General features: G+C 37.6%; 2 protein-coding genes across 6 annotated transcripts in view; one reads left to right on the top strand and one right to left on the bottom strand.

Annotated features, from left to right (window-relative positions):
- SLC25A27 (solute carrier family 25 member 27) overlaps positions 1 to 19,772 on the bottom strand; it is a 28,103-nt gene extending 8,331 nt beyond the window's left edge. For 2 of the 5 annotated variants that reach the window (XR_009549508.1, XM_007529717.3), the window contains exons 1-8: positions 19,482 to 19,772; positions 16,627 to 16,818; positions 13,213 to 13,297; positions 11,623 to 11,745; positions 9,356 to 9,468; positions 6,063 to 6,147; positions 2,111 to 2,203; positions 1,151 to 1,253 (exon numbers count right to left, since the gene is read on the bottom strand). Coding sequence is in view for 4 of the 5 variants with exons in the window: in XM_007529717.3 (XP_007529779.1) it covers positions 1,151 to 1,253; positions 2,111 to 2,203; positions 6,063 to 6,147; positions 9,356 to 9,468; positions 11,623 to 11,745; positions 13,213 to 13,297; positions 16,627 to 16,818; positions 19,482 to 19,587 (900 nt within the window). In the remaining variant the exon portion in view is untranslated. Of the gene's footprint in view, positions 1 to 1,150; positions 1,254 to 2,110; positions 2,204 to 6,062; positions 6,148 to 9,355; positions 9,469 to 11,622; positions 11,746 to 13,212; positions 13,298 to 16,146; positions 16,819 to 17,808; positions 19,280 to 19,481 lie in introns of those variants that run through there. The other 3 variants (XM_060189921.1, XM_060189923.1, XM_060189924.1) reach the window with 3 other exon arrangements.
- Positions 19,773 to 19,922: 150 nt separating this feature from the next.
- LOC103119449 (24-hydroxycholesterol 7-alpha-hydroxylase) overlaps positions 19,923 to 23,593 on the top strand; it is a 116,403-nt gene continuing 112,732 nt past the window's right edge. The window contains exons 1-2 of the mRNA XM_060189920.1: positions 19,923 to 20,002; positions 20,252 to 20,391. Coding sequence (XP_060045903.1) covers positions 19,945 to 20,002; positions 20,252 to 20,391 — 198 coding nt within the window. The 5' untranslated portion in view covers positions 19,923 to 19,944. The remainder of the gene's footprint in view (positions 20,003 to 20,251; positions 20,392 to 23,593) is intronic.

Here is a 23,593-nt window from a genome sequence, read left to right as displayed (position 1 = left end):
ACTCATCATTTCATGGTTTTTTTTTTTTGTTTTTTTTGTTTTTGTCTCCAGGGTTATTGCTGAGGCTTGGTGCCTGCACTACAAACCCACTGCTCCTGGAGTCTATTTTTTCCCTTTTGTTGCCCTTGTTGTTTATCGTTGTTGTTATTATTATAGTTGCTGTTATTGCTGTCGTTGTTGCTAGATAGAACAGAGAGAAATGGAAAGAGGAGAGGAAGATTGAGAGGGGGAGAGAAGGATAGACACCTGCAGACCTGCTTCACTGCCTGTGAAGCGACCCTGCTGCAGGTGGGGTGCCGGAGGCTTGAACTCGAATCCTTACACCCAAACTGGGATCCTTACGCAGGTCCTTGCACTTTGCGCCATGTGCGCTTAACCCGCTGCGCTACCACCCGGCCCATTTCATGCTTCTTATTCAATGCCTTCTTCACATAAGGAAGACCTGAGACTTCTCTGTTCATTTAATGCCTGGCATGAAACATAGGACTTTGCATGAAAAAGGTGCTCATTAACATACTATACTAAGTGGGGATTATAGAGTGCTAGAATTTTTAAAGAAATAACTTATTCAAGCTTTCAAATATTTTATAATATAAAATGCTTGAATAGCTTGTTTTTTTTAACATTTGTTACGTTATTAAGATAAGTCTTAATCTATTTCTATTTAAATTTAGCTCAGTAAAAAATAACATTCCAAGTCAAATAAGTGACATGTCTTTTTACTAAACAGAACTTTTTAAGTACTAAGTTCAACATTTACCATAAAAGTCATAATTTTTTTTTGAAAATAGCAATATTTTCATAGGAATAATCTAGTATAAAATCTGTGTGCCTGTCCCAGACCATAATACTTTGGTAAAAGAGACTACTACTCAAGGCTCTACAATACATGAAATCTATACCTATTTGTCAGATTTACAATAATAGGATATCCAACAATTCATTCCTGGATATAACTGTATTCTTTTAGCTTAATCTATAGCAAGTATGATCCTTATAAGGGATAAAAGGAAATAAATGAAAAAACTATAAAGCCAAGCTAAAAATCAAAATTGGAAATATTTACATATTAAGACTAATGTAACAACTTAAGACAGGCACTCTGAATATGAAGAAAACAAAAATAAAAATAGGAAAATTCTAACTTTACCATTCGCAGCCAGGATGGTAAAAAGCCTTTATAAAGACTCATGAATCCTTCTCCTTGAACAGCCTGAATCAAACAGTCAGTTGATGATTTATATAAAAGTCCCCTAAAAAAGATCATTTTATTACATTTCTTGTGTGCAAATCAATATATACATAAGAGTAAATAAAAAGTCAAGAAAAATTACCATAAGTTAAATATTTTCTGCTAGTTTAGAACAAGTACTATTTGTGGTTATTTATATAGAGATCACCCCTTCTGAGTTGTAAGACATTTTCAAGGTTGACTCTTCTGATTGCTTCCATCATTAGTTTTATTCTTAGAATTCATGGCACCTGATCTCTTTTGGAGAAAATATACTGCATTTTCTAACAAAGCAAATTCTTTGTGTTAGCTGGAAGTCACAAGTCTCTTATGAGGAAAGCGCTCTATATAGATTCTCACCAGAGTTCTTTTTCAAAAACACTCTGAGGGGGCCAGGTGGTGGTGCACCTAGTAGAGTGAGCATGTTACAATGTGCAAGGAACTGGGTTCAAGTCCCCAACCCCCACCTGCAGGTGGAAAGCTTCACCAACAGTGAAACAGTGGTGCGGGTTTCTCTCTCTCCCTCTCCCTATCTCCCCTTCCCTCTAGGGTTTCTCTATTCAGTAAATAAAGAAATAAAATATTTCAAATATTTTTTGAACAAAACAACTAAGTCAAAATGAATACCCTGTGTCTAAATACAGATTGTCAGGTAAGTCATGAGGAATTTTTGCATAGAAAAATATGTCAAGTCTCTCCCAACAACCCTATACCATTAAATTAGTTTATTTCCCATCAAGGTATAGGTAATTACATAAAAATAATTGTCTGGTTGAACACAAATACATAAATACATTTCTGTTATGAAAAATACAGAAGAAAATCTCTAAAGAACAATATTTTAGACATTCAAGTATATGAATACTGAACTCTTTCTACCTTCCTTGTTTATCTCGTGGTTGATTCATTATTCGACTCTTGATGACATCAGCTGGTGTTCCCAGAATAGAAGCTACCAGTCCTGAACAAAAACTAGATACAAAGAAATGAAATTGAAAAAGACAGTACATAACAGTTTCTAAACCTACTAGAGGGTTGTTGGTGAAAGTAGAGGACTGTTTATAGGAACACAGGCTATACGTTTCTGTGTTCAGGGGCAGGGATGGCTCATGAGGAACAAAGAAGTACATTTAAAATAAGGCCTTTAATATATCATGAACAGGGAACACTTCCTTGGTATAGTCCTTATTGCTCACTTTATTTCTCTATAAATATGAGACAAAGAGAAAAATGAACAGTTTCTAAACTGTAAGTAAAGGAGAATGTAGCAATTAGAAAGAATGGAATACTAATCCACAATTTTAATATCCTTCATGAAAATGTACTTAAAATCAAAGCTAAATCAATTCATTAAAATGGTAGAACAAAAATAATTTTAGTCAATGAATATATAATGAACCACTCACTACAGGTGTCAGGCAGTGAAAAACAGTATGATCCTGTTCTCAAGATATTTAGATTCTACTTCAGAGCAGACAGAAGAGAAATTAACATTTATGATGCTGACTAATAATATAAAAAATGTTTACTGGCGTAATGTGATAGGAATGACAGGCAGACCTGGAAAGTCTCTTGAGGTGATAGCAGAACTGAGAACTGATGTTGGAGAAAGAAGCATCTATGTAAAGAATTGCAGGAAAAAATGGTGCAAGCAGAAGGGATAGCACATGAAAAATACTGAGTGAGGAATACTCTTGCTGTGATTGAGAGACAGAAAACAGCAAGCATAGTTAATGGCATCCTGGAAGAGTTAAGAGTTAAGCCAGAAGAAAACACTAACGAATCAGGCAGAGCCCATTCAAGGAGTTTGAATTTATTCTAGATGAGAAAGGAAGTCAGTGAGAGTAATTTAAATGCAGGAATCACATAATTTCGTGAACATTTAAAAACTAAACAAGATATCCACCATGGTCACTGTGTAAGCTTTATCTCACTAAATTATTCCATTTGACCATTATAACTGTACTTTCCTATATCCTAAAGGATCTTTCTAAAATACATGTATAATTATGAGGATTTTCCTTCTTGAAATAGTCCAGAGCTCATTACCTATTTTCAGAGGTAGCTTGTACCTCTGACCATATCATACATGTTTCTCTGAGGTCTTATCTCTTCTTGCCTATATCATGCTCAAACACAATGACAAAGTGTTCTTCTCTGTATTTACCAAACTATGCAAAAATTACATGCCTTTAATTCTTTCATTTGTAATGTTCTGCAGCACATTAACTATGCAGTTTCTGTTTTTCCTTCCATTAATCCTCAGACATCAGGTCTGATGAGTTCCTGCTTATCACTTTTCTCCACGTTCAACAAGGTCAGTATTCTCTTCTTAGAAAAAAAAAAAATCTCTTTGTCCTATTTTAGGTGACTATATTTAGAATATAAAAATACCTATCTGGAAAGATATGTGTATTTATCATTGCAATAGCAAAATTACAGAAACAAGCCAGATGACAGATGAGTGGATAAAAATGTAGTATATCACACAACAGACTACTACTCAGCTATGCAAAAAAAAAAAAAAAGATAAAATTCTATCTATTGTACAACATAGATGGAATAAGAGGGAGAATCATGTTAAGTAAAATAACTCATAAGGAGAAAGACATAAACTGGATGATCTCTCTAAGAAGTAAGATAGAAAGAAACAAAGCAGTTAAATAGACAAAGTCAATTGTAAATGAACCATAGAATAGAGGTTGCCAAAATGGGAGGTAGGGAGATTATCTGTATTTGTTATTATCAGAGCATGTTGAAATTAAGAATAAATAGGGGCAATATTATTCTGTGTCTATTGGGAAGACCTGAATTTTCAGATTCCTAAGTAGAGTATAACCCCAGAACAGACAAACATCTTGAAATATGAGAATTTTTCACAAGGTTACTTGACTAAGTAGAAAGTTGGAAAATCTTAGTGGTAGAGAGGACAAACAGCAGAACAAAAATGGCAGGGGAAAGAACAAATATAAAGGCATATAGGAAAAAAGTAGAAGGCCAAACATTGTCTTCTCTAAGAAATGGAGGCCAGACAATTGGTTAGAGTAAGAATGGTGTAGTTTATGAGTATACGTAAGTTAAAAGATTGGAATAGGCAAGAAGAGTGACTAAAGAGATATGAAGAAAGTGCCCAAGGAGAACCTATTAAGTACATTTTATTGATTTATCAGTGGTTTATAATGCTGAAAAATTTTCTTCATATCTCATCATACCTCAACACTTATTTTAAAAATGATAGAAATGTGGCCAGTAGGGGAGTCGGGCTGTAGCGCAGCAGGTTAAGCGCAGGTGGCGCAAAGCACAAGGACCGGCATAAGGATCCCGGTTCGAACCCCGGCTCCCCACCTGCAGGGGAGTCGCTTCACAGGCGGTGAAGCAGGTCTACAGGTGTCTTTCTCTCCTCCTCTCTGTCTTCCCCTCCTCTCTCCATTTCTCTCTGTCCTATCCAACAACGACGACAACAACAATAATAACTACAAACAACAATAAAACAACAAGGGCAACAAAAGGGAATAATAATAAAAAAAATAAAGAAAAAAAAAGAAATGGGGCCAGTAAGATAAGACAGCTCACCTGCATAGTGTATCTGCTTTGTCATGCACACAACACCACACTGGAGGGATAGTCTGTGCAGTGGAGTCTTTCCTTGTCTCCCTCTATCTCTGTAACTTCTCTATCTGAAAAAGTCTGTTTAGGGTGATGTAACCCCAGTGATGACTAAATAGAAGGATGGAATAAGAAAAAGTACTCTAAAAATATTAAGATAAGGGTCTGGGTGTATTGCATCAAAATAAAAGACTCTGGGGTCAGGGGAGGGTTCAGGTCCTGGAACATGATGGCAGAGGAGGACCTAGAGAGGGTTGAATTGTTATGTGGAAAACTGAGAAATGTTACACATGTCCAGACTACTGTATTTTATTATTGACTGTAAACCATTCATCCCCCCAATAAAGAAAAAAATTAAAATAAAAAGGGGGTTGGTTGGCAGTGCACCCAGTTGAGTGAACACAAGGACTTGGGTTCAAGTCCCCAGTCCCTATCTAGAGGAAGAAAGTTTCATGAATGGTAGAGCAGTACTACAGGTGACTCTCTCTCTACCTTCCCATCTCCCTTTCCCCTCTCAATTTCTCTATCCAAAAATAAATGAATAAAAATATTAAGATAAATTTGAAAACTGAAATCATTTGTATCTATATTTTTTAAATATTATTGATTTGACACTAATAATCAACTTTCACGTTGAAATAAATAGCATAGAGGATTTAGAGCTAAATCATAATGTTGACGCTGATCATCTGTAAAGTAGCCTATTCTATTGAATGATTATATTGTCTTCACAGGCCTTTCCAAGTGTTTTATTTCTCTCTCCTTTGAACCCTACAATAATTAGTAACTTTCCTTTCACATTTTCTTGCAGGGATTTTATACTTGTCTTGTTTTCTCCTTTGGCAAACTCCTTGGGAAATATTTGCGCTTACCTTTTGAATTCACTATAGGGCATTACACAAGACCTTTAACACAAAGTACTTAAACATATCTGCTGGATTAAGCTGGAGAGTCAGTGATCAGAACCTGACTATGTGGGAGCCCCAGGAAGGTGCAAATATTCAGGGAGGTTGAAACAGAAACATTCTGCAGCTTTGTCTTTTTTTTTTTTTCCCCCATAAGAGCTGCACAAAACTGTAAAAGAAAAATTCTATTTTATATGGATTGTGAGTTTTCTATAAGGGCATTATAACTAGATATCATAAGAAACAAAAGGTTAGAATTTGTAAGTATGAAAAGAAAAGGTGATATAGGAAAAGAAAGTAAAACTAAAACAAAAACTTACCTTGATAAACCATGAGTCATGATATTGTCCTCAAGTGTCGTATTCAATACCAAATAGTGTTTTACTGTATCATAAGTGGTTAAATCTGGCAATAGACAGAAAAAAAAAAAGGCTTAAGTAAGTGTTCACTTACTCAACAAAAATGAATGTCTTTTGGGTCAGGAATATGCTAGGAGTGGTGTGAGGATCTATACAAAGATGAAATAAGCAATTCTGTTTCTCAATTGGAAGAAGCAAAGCTACACAAGAAAGAAGGAGACAAGAAGAAGAAAGCTAAAATATTCAGTTGTATCTTGTAAGCACTTAAAAGCAGCTGTGACTAACATCAACCCCTGGACAATTCTGTATATGATCTGATACATTCCTTTGTGGGTCTAGGTTAGAGCTGAGGTAGTCACATATAATCAGAAGGTTATAGCATTATTCTCCATTAAACTTGTCATACTTCTCTTTTCCCTAATGACAATGAAGATCTGTTGGAGAGTTCTGAATAAAGAAGTGGTATGGACTTCATTAAGATCACCTGCACTATATGGAAGATAATTATTAAAAAAACAATTGGTAGACGCCTTTAATCATTCACTAGATGGGAGTCGGGCAGCAGTGCAGCAGGTTAAGCGCAGGTGGCGCAAAGCGCAAGGACCGGAATAAGGATCCCGGTTCGAGCCCTGGGCTCCCCACCTGCAGGGGATTCACTTCATAAGTGGTGAAGTAGGTCTGCAGGTGTCTATCTTTCCTCCTCTCTGTCTTCCCCTCCTCTCTTCATTTCTGTCTGTTCTGTCCAACAATGACGACATCAATAACAACAACAATGATAATTACAACAAAAAAACAAGGGCAACAAAAAGGAATAAATATTTCAAAAATAATAATATTTATAAAAAATCAATCACTAGATAGCTGAGCACCATATTTGACTATATGATAGGTATTATTTTACTCATGAGGTAAGTAACTATAGATAAAGTCAACAAAATGCCTATTCTTTCTTGCAGTATGAGACACTAAAAGTCAAAGTAAGCCACAGGGAGTTTTAGGAGGTAGAACTTCTCTGAAGATAAAGCAAAGGAAGAAGATGCAAAGTATAGGATGAGAAAAATACCAATTATTAATTTAAAAAAGAATGATGGGGGCAGGGTGTGGATCACCTGGTTAAATGCATACATCACCATGTGCAAGGACCCAGGTTTGAGCCCCTACTCCCCTCCTGCAGGGGGAAGCTTCAGGAGCAGTGAAGCAAATAGTGCAGATGTCTCTCTGTATCCCTCTCTTTATCCTCCCCTCTCTACTTGATTTCTCTCTGTCCTATCAAATAAATATATGAAAAAAGAAGAAGAAGAAGAAGGAGAGGAAGAAGAAGGAGGAGGAGGAGGAGGAGGAGAAGGAGAAGGAGAAGAAAGGTCAGGAGCAAGGGCTCTGTCATGCAGGTTACTGAGCTCCTGGTGGCAAAAAATTAAATTAAATTAAATTAAAAAGTTGTACCCCTCTTATCCTATGGTTTTGCCAGTGTTTCCCTTTTATAAAAAAAATAAAATAAAATAAAGTAAAATGGTCACGGAAGTTTTTCAATGCCATTTTGCCATTTAAGCAGACTTAAAGGAAGCTAAAGAAAACAAACCTTACATATATAAGAAAAAATGTCCCAGGCAATCCCAAGGCAAAGGCCAGTTTGGTATGCAGGAAGAACAGCGATACTGAGTCTATGCTTCCAGGTTATTCAGTTGAAAGCAAGGTAATAGCATAGTTTGAAATCGGGGGAGTCGGGCTGTAAAGCAGCGGGTTTAGCGCAGGTGGCGCAAAGCACAAGGAACAGCGTAAGGATCCCCGTTTGAGCCCCCGGCTCCCCACCTGCAGGAGAGTAGCTTCACAAGCAGTGAAGCAGGTCTGCAGGTGTCTTTCTTTCTCTCCCCCTCTCTGTCTTCCCTTCCTCTCTCCATTTCTCTCTGTCCTATCCAACAACATCAATAACAACAACAATAATAATTACAACAATAAAAAAACAAGGGCAACAAAAGGGAATAAATAAACATTAAAATTTTTTTAAAAATTGGTATCCGTGAAGAAGAAAAAATAATTTGATAAAGTAGTTTGGGAATATGCAAAGTGACAGATCTAAGATAGCCTAATGAAGGCTGTAGCTAGAGCTTGGAAAAGAAACCTGAACTGCAACAGATTTGAAGCAACAAATGAAGAAACTAGTCAGAAAGGTTTCCTCACAATCAAAATATTCACCAATTTGATTCATCAAACATGAGTGTTCTTAACTAACAAAATAAGATTTACTGTCTTTGATGTTCAAGTGCTATAATAATCCTGAAAAACGTTATTTGTCTGCTTTCTAGAATTGTTATTTTGTAAAGCAATGAAAAGTATAAGCAGTGAAAGACAAGTGCAGAAAATCACAGAAACTCATAAAAGGCATCTAAGACAGTATAACCAGAAAGAAGAGGAGATGTTGTAGGAGGTGCAGTAAAGATATACCGATGAAGAAGAGACTTTAATTAAGCATTAAAAGATCCTAGAAAAAGAAGAAAATTCATTAGAAGGTACAAAAAAGTTGGCTATGTGCAGACAATGAACCTAATGACTTTCTGCCTCAATTATCAACAAATTGTGTTAGCTGCTGAAGGCACAGTCTATGCTATGCAAACATTCTACGTTGTATTAGGAAATTTATACTTTATTCTCCTACATAAGTAGGTATGATAAGTCAGTGAAGAGTTTTAGAAAATCACAGTATGTTCACGTCTGTATCCCAGGAAGATCACACTATAGAGTGGACATACATTTGAGAAGAGAGGAAACTAGTTAGCTAGTTTTTGCAGTGGTCTACGTGCGAGATTTTGATGGTACAATACAATTTATAAGAGAAATTTTATAAGACAAAAGAAATTAGTGGCTGATTATTGGAAGAGAGGGATATGGATGAATTAAGGAAAACATTCAGGCCCCAGGCTATACAAAATGGACTGTAAAGCAATAGAAGCAGGATTACTTGGAGGGAGAAATGAATCCAGATAATTCAGAGGTAATGATCACCAACTGGCTGTACAGAACTTTTCTAGCCTTACAGGAAAGTGTGGGCTGGAGAGGAGACCTTAGAAATAATTTGAACTTAACTCTTTATTGCCACAACTTGTTGAAGAAATCTTTTTCACCACAGAATAAAGTAGAAATGCTCTTAAGTACAATTCAAATGTAATAGTATAACTCAAGGAAGGCATAATTTTCCCTTTACTCTTGAAACCATTTAGACAATTAGGACTTCAGAAAGTTCAGTAGTTTCCAATTACCTCCCATATTCACCAGTGCTGCTCTTTGTATATTGGGTATCCAGCCTGCCCAAAGCCCACGAATTCCACCTTCAGCTAAGATTTTTGCAAATGCATGATGCACACCACGGAATCTAAGAGAAGCAATAACGTATTGTGAAAACTGTGTATTCCTTCAACTACAACTGTTACAGTTTGGAGTAACCATAGCTATGATCATGGAATGCGAGCTCATACCTACAGGGATGCAGAGTATACACAGGCTCCTGTGCTGAGTATGAACTGACATGGGTCCCAGATCAGACTGATGGGGTCTACAGTTGATGATATTAATATACTCATCCATATTTGGGAGCTACTCTCTGTTCTGGTCCAGCTTTCTAGTCCTATTTCCAACTCTGACACCACTTCTCCCAATAGGCTCAGACAAAAATTAGTAAAGTCATGGGCCCCATGGAATATACTTTAACTAGATTTCCTAACTTTTCCAAAATGGAGACCCGAATCTTAACAGCTATATTCTTATCTTTAGGTTCCTGATTATTAAGCAATTTGTTCAGCTTTATATCTTGATGTTTTTAAGCCACCAAGTTATAGTTGCTACCATGATGACAACCTGGGCAGAAAACATCCCTGGGCAGAAAATCTTACCAATGTGTCCTGGAACCCCACCTCTCCAGAGCCCTGACCCACTAGGGAAAGATATAAACAGGCTGGGGCCAGCCAACAACCATGTCGAGCAGAGAAGCAATTACAGAAGCCAGACCTCCCACCTTCTGCACCACATAATGATCCTGGGTCCATACTCCCAGAGGGGTAAAGAATAAGGAACCTTCCAATAGAGGATGGGATTTGGAACTCTGGTGGTGGGAATTGTATGGAACTGTATCCCTCTTATCCAACAATCATTATTAAATAATAATAAAAAAATACAGTAGTTGGAGACATACTGGGGGGGAAATTAAAGTAATCGGAGATTGACTGGGTGGTAGTGTTCCTCGTTGAGTGCATACATTACTGTGTGCAAGAATCCAGATTCAGACCCTGGCCCACACCTGCAGGAGGGAAGCTTCATAAGTGATGAAGCAGTGATGCAGGTGTCTCTTTCTCCCTCTTTACCCCCCCTTCCCTCTTAATTTCTGTCTTTATTTATTTATTCAAAATAATAAATAAATAAAATAATAAAGTAAGCTAGGCCAGGTGGTGGCACACCTGGTAGAGCATATGTGTTACCACGCATGAGGATGCATGCAAGCTCCTGCTCAGCACAAGCGACTGGGGCAGAAGTAGAAACACTTCAGGGGTGGAAAGCAGTGCAACAGGTATTTCACTGTCCCTCTAAGTGGCTCTCCCTCTCTATTTCTCTATCAAACCAAATGAGAAAAAAAAGGGGGAAAATGGAATTGTACAGGTACTAAGTCCCAGTGATAACACTGGCTGAAAAAATAAACAGAAAAGAAAAAAAATCAAATTAATACAGGTAAGTATGATTCCAAATAAACTTTAAGAGGCCATCTGGTGGTACCCTGGTTAAGTACACACATTATAGTGCACAAGGACCTGGGTTCAAGCTTCTGGTTCCCACCTGAGAAGAAAAGCTTCATGAGTGGTGAAGCAAGGCTGCAGGTGTCTCTCTGTCTTTTTCCCTCTCTCTATCCCTCTTCTCTCAATTTCTGTCTCCATCCAATAGTAAATAAATAAAAGATTGTTTTACAAATAAACTTTGAGCAAAAGTCAGCATTTAACTTAAGTACTTTATGTAACTTTTCATGAACGGCTATACCCTCTTTTTATCCTCTCAAATGATTAAACTTTGGTTAAAATTCCATTCATGATACTATTTTATCATCATTGCAAATATTAAACTATAGGAGGTAACGGCAGTCTTCAGACTCCTGTGTTTGCTTTACTGTGCTGTAGAAGAACAGCAATTTTTATAATTTTATCAAACAATTTTGAAAAACCAGTCTTCTTATAAACTCATTAAGGAATTATTTTCTATGATCAGACTTTTATATCAAGCAAACAGGGGACACGTTTAGCAGTTTTGACTAGGAAAAGCAGCTATGAGCTATTCTAACATAAAATCTGTCAGTAGCGGACACATATACTTTATCATACAAAGAAAAGATCTTACCACACTTCTTAATAAATATAACTTCCAAATTATAGAAATTAGAATTAATGTCTTTACTGAGTGGTAAAGTACAAAAAAAAGCTGTCATTGTCATTAACATGTTGCAAATATGATCTTAGCAAAGGAGAAAGGTATCAATTAAAGAACTTACCTCAAAGGTTTTCCTTCAAGTTTTCTTCTTCCTTCCATTTGCATCTGAACCTTCACTAAGTCAGTTGGATTAGCTAAGAATTGGCCAATTACTCCAGCCAACATTCCGCCAATTACAGATTTCCTATTCATAAAAAGAGATACACTTTTTAAAGCTTATCATCAATTTCATTACTTTTGTAATGAAGAATAACCAGGTGACATAGTCCCTGTACAAGAGATTTAAGACCAATTGAAGAAGAAAAAACATAAAAAACCCAAGCTGGTCTTCTTTTATAAAGTTCGTTCACTGTAGAGAAAATCTAAGAATAACAGGACATAAAATTCAAATCTGCTGGGCTAGCTCCTATATTGGTGAGATATGAAACTGTAACCCCATGATAATAATCTTGTAAAATATTTACTCAAACAATTAATTTAAAAAAAACAAAAAACAGTACTTTGCATAAGTCTGTGTAACCTCTGCATCCCTGTCAGTCTAGTCTCACATTCCATGGTCATGGTTATGAACAATCTAGGCTGCACTCATTTCAGGACTAGTCTTTCTTGAGTGGCAGAATATGTGGACCCAGTCTCTCCCTTCAGAGAGTAGGGATGTCCCTACCATACTTAAAATGGATTTCCTAGCTTCTTCCCACATGAAGACCACTTATTTCATCTGCTCTACTCCTCCTTTGGGTTCCTTTTTATTAAACAATTTGTTCTGTTTTATATCTTACCACTTTTTAGTCACCAAGTTGCAGATGCTGCCATGATACCATCTTGGGCCTGGGCAGATGACCTCAACAATGTGTCCCAAAGTCCTACCTCTCCGGAGCCCTATTCCACTAAGGAAATACAGAAACAGGCTAGAGGTATGGATCGAATCTGCCAATGTCCGTCCAGCAGAGAAGCAATTACAGAAACCAGAGCTTCCACCTTCTACATCCCATAAAGAATTTTGGTCCAATTTCCCAAGGCGATAAAGAATAGGGACAACAGAGGTGATGGGACACAGAACTCTGGTAGTGGGAATTGTATGTAATTTTCCCCGTTACCTTACAATCTTGTTAATCACTATTAAATCACTAATAAATTTTAAAAAATTAAAGTACATATAGAAATAAATTTCAAATCTGAAGTTCTGGGAGTTCAAATGACTTGAAATTCAAAGATATAAACATCTGAACTGATAGTTTAATTACATGTTAATTCAGAACACTGGGGAATCAAATCAGCTTAGATGTAACCAGTGTTAGAGATAAAAGCTGGTAAGTCATTTTATCTGCTATAATTGTAGTTTTCCAAAGCCAAGAAAGTGTTGAAAGCATTCCTATTTGAAGCAAGTCTTTCTGTCCCGAGAGTCTTATTTCTCACCTCCTAGAACCACTTTCTATTTTCTCCGGTCACTCCCTGATAGTGCCAGGGTCTGAAGCTGGGTTTTGCAGATGGCAATATATGCAGTCTACCTGCTGGGCTATCGCTATAACCCTACAATTACTATTTTAAATCTAACTTGGGGGGAAGTTTTAGAATAAATTAATAAGTTATATAATAAATAAACATTAAAGCCTTATTGCAGTAGTCTATTACTTTTTAAGACAAAACTTACCAAAGGGGATAATGTTTATCTTCACTTTTGCCAAACACAACTTCACGGAGATGTTCATATGTTACCATTCGACCTCCAGAGTACACTGTGTAAAACAGAACATTAAAAAGTTAAATTAAGGGGGCCAGGCGGTAGTGCAGTGGGTTAAGCACCAATAGCGTGAAGCGCAAGGACCAGTGTAAGGATCCCGGTTCAAACCCCAGGCTCCCCACCTGCAAGGGGGTCGCTTCACAAGTGGTGAAGCAGGTCTGCAGGTATCTATCTTTCTCTCCCCAGCTCTGTCTCCCCGCCTCCATTTCTCTCTGTCCTATCCAACAACAATGACAAAAGTGACAACAACAATAACAACAACAATAAACAGCAAGGGAAACAAAAGGAAAAAAAATAGCCTCCAGAAGCAGTGGATTCATAGTGCAGGCACCATGCCCCGGCGATAACCCTGGAGGCAAAAAAAAATTAAATTAAATTATATGTTTATCAAGGTAAGAGGACATTCTCACCTCACCTAGTTGATCTTCCTACCTGTGTCTTTCTCACATGCACCTGATATATCTGATACATGAACTTTTTAGTGTTTGTCCAAATCTAACATGACTTTTAAGTCATCAGGTTGTCTTATATTGTGCCTGATTTTTTTAAAATGAATTTTCCTTTCTCTGCTTTGTTAACTTTTGCAATAAAAAAAAAACAAAAAAACTCTATTGCACCAAAGTAAAAGACTCTGGGGTGGGTGGATGGGGGAGAATACAGGTCCAAGAAGGATGACAGAGGACCTAGTGGGGGTTGTATTATTAAATGGAAAACTGGGAAATGTTATGCATGTACAAACTATTGTATTTACTGTTGAATGTAAAACATTAATTCCCCAATAAAGAAATTAAAAAAAAAACTCACCTCAGGGGCTGGGTGATGATGCACCTGGTTATGTGCATGTATTTACATGTTCAAGCCCCTGCTCCCCACCCTCAGGTGGAAAGTTTCACAAATTGTGAAACAGGGCTGTGGGTGTCTGTCTCTATCTACCTATCTCCGCCTCCCTCTCAATTTCTCTCTGTTCTATCAAGTAAAATAAATAAAGTTAAAAAAAAAAAGGCAATTCAAAGAACATGTTTATAGAAAGTGCTCTTTGACCTCTTATCTAATATTCTTGGCTGTCATTATCATGCTTGTTGCCTTAAAACTATCTAGACATGTATCTGATATAGTATTTATCATGCTGATCAGAGATCATTATGAGTTTCTTGTTCATCTTTCTAGGCCATAAACTTTTCAAAGCAGACTTTGTGTATTTTCATTATTATATATACCATAAATGTATGAACAAAGCCAGCACCACTGAAAACACTAACTTGCTCATGTGAATGAAAACAAAAACAAAAAACAAACAAACAAAAAAACTTTAATTAAAGATGCCGAATCATCTGGTCTCCAATATGGACATAAATTTTGGATTGCTGAAGTTGTCTAGCTGACATCTAGTCCATAGGAAGCTACTCAAAGCATATACTCAGACAAGGGTCTATAGTCACTTGAAAAGAGGGTTGAACAAAAGTGCCATCTACTTATCAAAACATACTTCGTCAGTGTGTGATTTTTTCCCCCACTGGAAAAACATTAGTCTAGGAATGTATTATTATTTTTTTGAAGTTTTTTACATAAAAATAATATGTGAGTTGGTTCAGGAGGAGGTATAGTAGAAAGATGGTGAACTCTGAAACAAGAGGTCCCCAGTTTGATCCCTATCATCACATGCTTTGCAGTAATAATCTGGTTCTCTCTCTAACCCTTTCTAATTAGTAAGTAAACTCATCTGTAATAATATTCTGATAAATTTAAGTGCTGGGTCCTAATATTTGGTCAAGGATCCCTGTACATTTGAAACATTATAGATGTAGTGTGCTACTCCTGTACCTCCTCCTATTAAAGAGCAGTTTATGTTCTCCTGTTTAAAAGCTTGAAAATGTAACACTTCATTTTTGTGTATGTGTGTGTGAGTAAAACTCTGGAAGCAGAGTGGAAAAATATTCTTATTGGCTGTACTGTACTTATAATTATTTTTCTTTAAGGGTGATTAAAGAATCTAGCTAATTAAGCAGCTGGGGAACGGGAGCAAAAATTCTTGCTCTATGCTGGAAGAGGCACACCCAGTTGAACACATATGTAATTTATTGCAAGGACCTGGGTTCCAGACCCCAGTATCCACCCACAGGGGAAACTTCCCAAGTGGTGAATCAGTTTAATGGGTGTCTCTTTTTCTCTCTCCCTTTCTATCTCCCCTTCCCCCTCAATTTCTTTATCCTATCAAATAAAAACTAATTAATTAAAAATAAATCTTAAAAAAATACTTTGCATTGAATGTACCCTAATACTAAAGCTGGAAGAATTATCCCTGCTACTTTTCAATATAACCTGGTCTCTAGTGTACGGTGCAGCGACTGGTGAGATTTTTCACTGTATTTATAAGTCAATGTAAAAAGTAAATTAAAAATCCAAATGGGGGAAATGCTAAGAGGAGGTTTAAGGTCTAAGGCCCTATCTTGGAAGAGGAGGATGGTTTAATGAAGAGATGCACTGATAAGATATACTGTAGTGATCATGATCAAATGTGGAAATGTACCACTGTGACAACAACAATCTTGTAAATCAAATTTCCTCATAGAAGTGAATCTGAAGTCGGAAAAGAATTAACAAATAAAAACTTGTATTTAAAGTTTCTGCATTGGAGAAATTATCAACTTTTTATTTAGTTTAAAATATTTTATTAGTAAAATTTTCAAATGTACAAGGGTCATGGAACTTCACACCTAAATAATTTCATATATATGTCTAATAAACTTGCGGATTATTTAATAATAATTGGTAGTTAACTTTTTTTCTTTTAGAAAATAGGAGGAATATCAAAAGCCAGTCAATTCCACTATCCATGGAACTTACTCATTTTCATCCATGGTGCTTTTCTTGGTGTGAGGGATGGAACATGGTTCTTAAACATGGACATCATGCACTGTAGTTACAAAGCCATCTTCTGGGTCCTGATTTTCTCTTTATATTTTGTTTATTGGATAGAGACAGAAATCGAAAGGAAGGGGGGGGTGGTAGATGGGAGAGAGGGGTGGGGTGGGGAGAGAGAAAGAGAGAGAGACTGGGAGACACCTGCAGCACTGTTTCACAGCTCACAAAGCTTTCCCCCTAGAGGTGGGGACTGGAGGCTTGAATCTGGGTTCTTTCCAATTGTAACCTGAGCTCAACCTGAGCTCAACTGGATGAGTTACCCTCCCCTACCCCCTGCAATTCCTTTTTAAGAGACTGCTAGAACATTAAACTAACTGTTGTTTATACAGAATTAAATAGAGAAGCCAAGGAGATAAACACAGAAAACATAACAAACTTACCAGCTAGAATCAAGATAAATACCTATGTGCCTGTAAATGGCAGGTGTCACTCCTTGCCAAAGCTTTAGAAAGCCTTCCTCTTGGACAATACCTAGGGCTGTGCGTACCATGCCCCTATAGGGAGCAGACTGCTGTGCACACTCCCCCAACTGAGCAAGAGCGGCTTCTCCTTGCATTTGGAGACGAGTTTTTGTGAGATCGAGAGGAAAGGTTGCTAGCAAAAATGAAAAAAGAAACCCGCAGAATCAGAGAAATAAAAAATATCCTGGAATCATGGGACTAATATTTTCCCTTCAAAAAATTGTTAGGTCTCTAATTTTAGAGTATTTTAGAACCATCTAGGGAGACTGTTAAAAATTACAAATCTCCTAGACCCATGCCTATGGATTCTCAATAGGTTGATGTAAATTTTGAAATCACACCTAATGTATATGACCACTGCTTGATTATTATATATTCATAAACGTAAACATTATTCTATCATTTCACCCTAAAACCACCCTCCAAGTTTTTTTTTTTTGGGGGGGGGTGTCAAGCCTTGGTTTTTTTCCTACCAGAATTTTTCATCTAGACATTGTTTTTGTTATTACTTTTTGCTGATAGAAATATTTTCAGGTATCCATCTACTATGATGTTCCCTTGACTATAGCCATGACTATATAAAATTTTCAATGTGACTTTTAGAACACTGTAATATTCATGGTATCATCTTAGTGCATGGCAGATGAAGCTGAATTATATAATTTCATGGGAGATGTTCACAAAGAAACAAATCACCAGTCTGATATTTTGAGACATAGAAAATGCAATGTGATGTCTACTATGTTTTTCAAATGAAAAAAAACACACAATTTTCTTTCAATTAAGGCTTATATTGAGCTGTTGGCACTGATACATTTATGCATCATATCCTGTTAAGTATCAACTGTAAATTACACCTTTTCTGATTATATTCTGAATTAAATATATAGTGTTAGATCGTTTATCTTAAAGTAGAGTGAAAGTGCCCACTTATAAGGAAAACCAAGTCCATAACTTTATATACACAATGTCCTGAATAATTTAAACAGATAGATTCAGCTAAATTCAAGAACATTACTGATATTATATGTCTTTTCACTGATCACCACCTGATTGATACAAAGTCATACTTAATAATAACAATGCCTTTTCCATGAAAAAAATAGAGAATAGTAAATCTTACCATTGTGTCTTTGGAAAAGTCATTATCTTCTGATAGTTTCTCTAAAATAGAAGTAGCCTTCATATAGACAATTCAAGCAATAGTGCAATAGACTTTTTGACTTATGAAACCTGAAAAGTCTTAGGATGTAGGAACCTCTATTTTATCATAGGCTAAAATTCTAACACAGGACTCTCAAAATAATTTTGGTTCCCTTGCTACTTAAATAATACTTCAAATTTTGATGCTTAGTTTCTGGATATTCAAAACCATCTCCTACTTTAGTTTCCCTGCCTCCCACCTCCTTCACAATTCATAGAAGAAAAGTTCCATTGTTGTAGAGAGAAGTCTCTGTTTTAAAAAAAAAATGTTAACTAGACTTATTGTGATAATTTAATAATATATACAAAGATAAAACAATTGTACACCTGAAACAAAATAATGCTCTATGTCAATTACATCTCAGTAAAAACAATGAACAAATAGTAAAGTAAACTTAAGTGTAAAAAAAAAAATCTTGGAAATATAACCAGTCATTGAAAAATATGCTTTTAATTTTTAAAAAAACGCTTATGATTTCAACTGAAACAATGAATAACAAAAATTCTCCATCCGTTTTAAGAGAGAAGAATAAGAAGGCCCAACGGGAAAAGTGGAGGATTATAAAAGGAATAACAAAGAGATTGTGTTTATTCCTCTGGAATACAAAATAAAGTTATTCTGGAAGTGGACAAATAAATGGTAGCACATCAGATATGTGTCTTTTTTTTTTTTTAATGGGCAAGAAAACGAAGGTTATTCTTAAAATACACGGTGAAGAATTCACAGGATGAACATAGGCACTCTACTCAAATAACCCTTGGAAGAAATAACACCTCGGCATACACAGGTGTCAAAATTCCATCCCAAGTGGCCGATTTGCTTAGGCAGAAGTCATTGTTCCTCCTCTATAATATTTAATAATGCCTTCTTTATAGTAAATAACACCATGCAATGCTCTGTATCTGCATGTCTCCCCACTAGCTTGTGAAGTCAGGATTGGGTGTTAATTTTATTTCCACAGTTCTAGTATTGTAGTGTTTCTTAAAATGTTGTGATTATCAGTTGGTGTCCTGCTTATATTACTAATAGGTAGTACTGACTTCTCAGATTCCTGATAAGTAGTCCTAGAATAGATGTTCCAGTTAATTGGCAGATGTTTAGTATAGATGCTCATTAAGTGATAATAACTCAAGTCCAACAGGATAGTCCCACAACTTAGACCCAAAATACAGCCTAGCTGTGCAGAAATACAAATCAAGATAATATCAAGAAGGATAAAAAGACAAGTTTTTTTTTTTAATAAGACTATTGTCATGTAAAGGAAAATGATTCCTATAAATGAATGACCCTTCATAGAGCTTCTAAAATATTAGTACACATTTAGGTAAAATAGCAACACACCTCTAAGGGAAATGAAATTGGATGGAAAGGACCATAGCGACCTCTAATGTTTGCTCCTCACCCCCCCCCCCCACACACACACACACTGGTCTGCATCCATCCAGCCACATCTGAGGGACAGATATATGGGGGGGGGGGGGGGGTAAAGGAGAGGGGGCTTGCAATCTAGCGGGTAACAGAGGTCAGGAACCAAAACCTCCCGCCCGTCCCCCACCCCAAAGGGGGAGGCCCAGGCGCGGGGGGCCGGGTACCTAGCTCGGCCACTGTAGCCGCGCAGCCGGACAGTAGGAACTTGCTCGCTCGTGGCCATCTCTGGGCGAGCGGCACAGGGTTCTCCTCATCCTCTGGGACCGACATTCAAGCAGCAGGACAGGACAGTGCACCCCTTCTGACCAGAATCGCCGCACCCAGTCAGTACCACTCTTCCTTCCTCAGCCAAAGAGTGGCGAGGCAGGGACCATTTTCCTTCTTGGGGTTGGCCAGGCCAACCCAGTTGCACGGCAGCCTTCCAGGTAGCCCTGGGTTGGTGAGGTCCAGCACATTCCGAGCAGAAAAACAACGCAACGTCAAGGCTTCTGGGAAATGTAGTCGTCTGGATTCCGCGCCTCTCTGGCTTCATTCTTTGATTGGATGTGAGCTTGAATCCCCTCCCCCACAAGCCCCCCAAGGTCCCCACACCCCCTGGCCAGTCTTCCTGGCAACAGCATCTATTCTATGGGACAGCCCCTCTCAAACATCCAAGTTCGGTCTATACCTCAAATATCTATGCCGGGTGACTGAGATTTGAAAGAGCTGCAGAGGTGGGAGGTGGCGATGGTAAAAAAATGGGGCGGGATAGGTTAGAGTTAAGCCAAACAAATTGCAAGAGTTGCAACACAGAGATTGGGAAATGCGATAATAACTCCAGGGCCCATAAATTAAGTGGCACAAAAGCAAGACATTTTCTTTCTCTGAATCTAAAAGGTGCTAGACTGGGGGGAAAAAATGGTTCTAATTTCTACAACCATGGTTATAATCCTAGGCTTCCTTGCTCATTGGTTATTCCTCCAATGGAAAAATCTGCGTGCACCGCCTTGCATAAAGAGCTGGATTCCCTGGCTTGGAGCTGCATATGAAATGGGAAAAGCCCCTCTAGAATTTATAGAGAAAGCAAGAATCAAGGTATGTGATTTATAACAGGTGGGGTTTAAGAAGAGGTAATTATTATTATTGTTTTATTGGTATTATTATTGTATTATTGGTATTATTATTATTTCTTTCACTGTGTCTAAAGTGTAATGATTTGTGGCCGTCAAGTAAATTGTGTAGTCTTTATTTATGTTTTTCTTGAGAGAATTTTTTTATCATTAGTGATTTAGTATTTGTTTACAAAATTATCAGATAATGGAGTATAATTCCACGACTTTCTCATCCCGAGTTCTCAGTCCCCATCCCTTTCATTGGAAACTGCATTAGTTTTCCCAAGATCACAGATATTAGTTGACTATTATTTCTTTTTTTTTTTTTCTTTTTCTTCACTTTGAGCTTTATTGAGTTCCACTTGCCTTTTAAAAAATAAGTTTGAGGTAGGGGTTGCAGGAGATAATCTGGCCTGGTAGAGCACACAGTTTATTATATGCATAGTTTACCCAAGTTTAAATCCCTGGCTACCACATGGGAACACTTGCATGAGAGGAAGTTTCAGGAATGGCAGAGCATTGCTTTGGCATCTTGCTCTCTCTCAGCCTCTGTCTAAAAAAAAAGGGGGAGTGTGTCCAACAAGGGTGGTGGGATCTTACAGTTACAGTGACCCAGCTCATTCATAACCTTAGTAGAAAAAAAAAACATGAAGGGAAAAACAGAAACAGGCTGGGGGTTATGGATCAACCTGCCAATGTCCATGCCCAGCAGAGAAGCAATTACAGAAGCCAGAGTTCCCACCTTTTGCACCTCAGAAAGAATTTTGGCCAACTTTTAGAGGGGGTAAGCCCATACTCCTAGAGGGATAAGTGATAGGAGAAGATGACCATAGGACTCTGACCTGCAGTTCCACCAGGACCCAAAGTATCTGTCACGAGGAATCTTGTTTTTATTTCATCACTGAAAGGGAAGTGAATCTGGAAAACAGGAATTCAGGTGCTGTTTCTCTTAATTGAGAGAGAAGAAGAAAAGAGAAGGGCACTTGAAAGTAATAATAGGTGTAGATGTGATTTAGAAAGGAAGTGAAGGTAGGACGGAGACAAAAAAAAAGGGGGCAAAGAAATATATAGAGAAATAGATATAAAGTCAACCCATATGTGTGACTTTGGGAGAACTACTGCAGTTTCCAATGGATGGGATGGAAACACAAAACTCTGGTGGTGGGAACAGTGTGGAATTACACTCTTGTTTTCTTTTGCTTTGATCCTGCCCAGGGAAGCTTCAGCTTCATTAAGAAGACTTTTCAATTTCAGGATCAAAATCTGTAAGTAGGCAGGTAGTGTGTCTGTAGTAGAGAATCAGGGACAGCTCCTCAGTGAGGAACAATAGGTAGAGAGAGGGCTTAGGGAAGGATCCCTGCAGATTGTACAGAGTCTTTGTCAAAGTCCTAGAAAGATGCCATTTTCTCCAGGCCATGGGCTATGAGGGCAGTCAAGAAAAGTAGATCTCTTAATCATCTCAGAGCAAACCAGAAAATTATGGTAATTACAGTCCTACAGACTTGCATTGCCTATAAAGTTTACAAATATATGATTAACTAATCTCTGTATTGACCAGTAAAAACCTCTAGGAGACACAAGCACAGCCCTTGAAAAGTTAAAAGTGATAAGAATAAATAAAGCAAGTAGCAGGTATATTTACTCCTGAAGTCATATCATGGATATCTTTGAAACGCCCCCTCTGTAACTTGAGAAGAAAATCATCTTGATTGTATGCTTTAAGACTTGCAAGAATCAGAGCCAAAGCCCCCCAGCCCACCCACCCCCACCCCAGTCTTCAAAATCACATTTCCTTCCATCCATCCATTCTTCCATCCATCCATCCACCCATCCATCCATCCTTCCTTCCTTCCAATGATAGTTTGGTATTTGTTTATTTATTTATTTTTTAAATTAATTATTTAGTACTGATTTGCAAAATTAAAAGAAAACAAGAGTTGGGACTATTATTTCTATAACTACCTATCTATATTTACATGCATTTGCCCCTTTTTTCTTCTCTGATCATGCCTTCACTTCCTTTTTTTTTTTACAGTTTAATTTTATTAGTGACTTAATATTGATTTACAAAATAATCAGATAACGGATATAATTCCACACCAGAGCTCTGTATCCCAATTCCCTCCATTGGAAGCTACAGTAGTTCTCCTAAGGTCATGGATAAGTGTTGACTATCCAGGTGGATCCATATTCCCAGCCTGTTTCTATGTTTCCATATTTCCATAGTGGTGTAGGGCTCTGGATTGGTGAGGTTCCAGGGCATATTGATGAGGTTGTCTGCCCAGGGAAGTCACGATGGAATTATGAAATGAGTGTAGTCGGGAGTCTGGTGGTGGCGCAGCTGGTTAAGTGCATGTGGCACAAAGCACAAGGACCAGTGTAAGGATCCAGCGTAAGTTTGAGTCCCGGCTCCCCACCTGCAGGGGAGTTGCTTCACAAGCGGTGAAGCAGGTCTGCAGTTGTCTGTCTTTCTCTCCCCCTCTCTGTCTTCCTCTCCTCTCCCCATTTCTCTCTGTCCTACCCAATAACAATGACATCAATAACCACAACAATGTTAAACAACAAGGACAACAAAAGGGAAAATAAATAAATATTAAAAAAAAGAAATGAGTGTAGTCTCCCCTGCAACTTGGTGGCTGAAAGGTGGTAACATATAAGGTAGGACAAAGTTATTTATGAACAAGAGTCAAAAAGTAAGAATAGAGCAGATGAGAATAAGGATCTTAGGGTGGAAGGAAGTAAAGAAGTCTTTAGGTATGTTCCTAGGGGCTTAGGACTTTCATAGTTTTTGCTTGAGTTTGATAGCTAACATGGAGTTGGACAAAAATATTGTCTGAGAAGATGGTGTCAGAGTTGACAATAGGGTCAGAAAGTTGGATTAGGGCAGATAGTAGCTCCCAATCTTGAAGAAAAGCTATGAGTAAAATTAGCTGTTTACCCCATCCACCTGACCCAGGGCCTATATATACACCTCTGAATTCCTGAAAGTGAGCTCACAGTCCATGGTCACAGCTGGGAACATTCTAGACTGCACTCATTTCAGGACCAGACTTCCTTGAGTGACAGGGAGGATGACCCAGCCTGTCTTCAGAGAGTGGGGTAGTCCCTACCTTTGCTACTTTATAGGGAGGACAAGTTCCTGTAGTGACCCATGAGAGGGCTTAGGCTGATGTTCCTGATGAATT

This window comes from Erinaceus europaeus, chromosome 4, assembly GCF_950295315.1.
Source record: "Erinaceus europaeus chromosome 4, mEriEur2.1, whole genome shotgun sequence".
Taxonomy (NCBI): Eukaryota; Metazoa; Chordata; class Mammalia; order Eulipotyphla; family Erinaceidae; genus Erinaceus; species Erinaceus europaeus.
The sequence above is the reverse complement of the archived record's forward strand: the minus strand, read 5'-3'. Positions and strand labels throughout refer to the sequence as shown.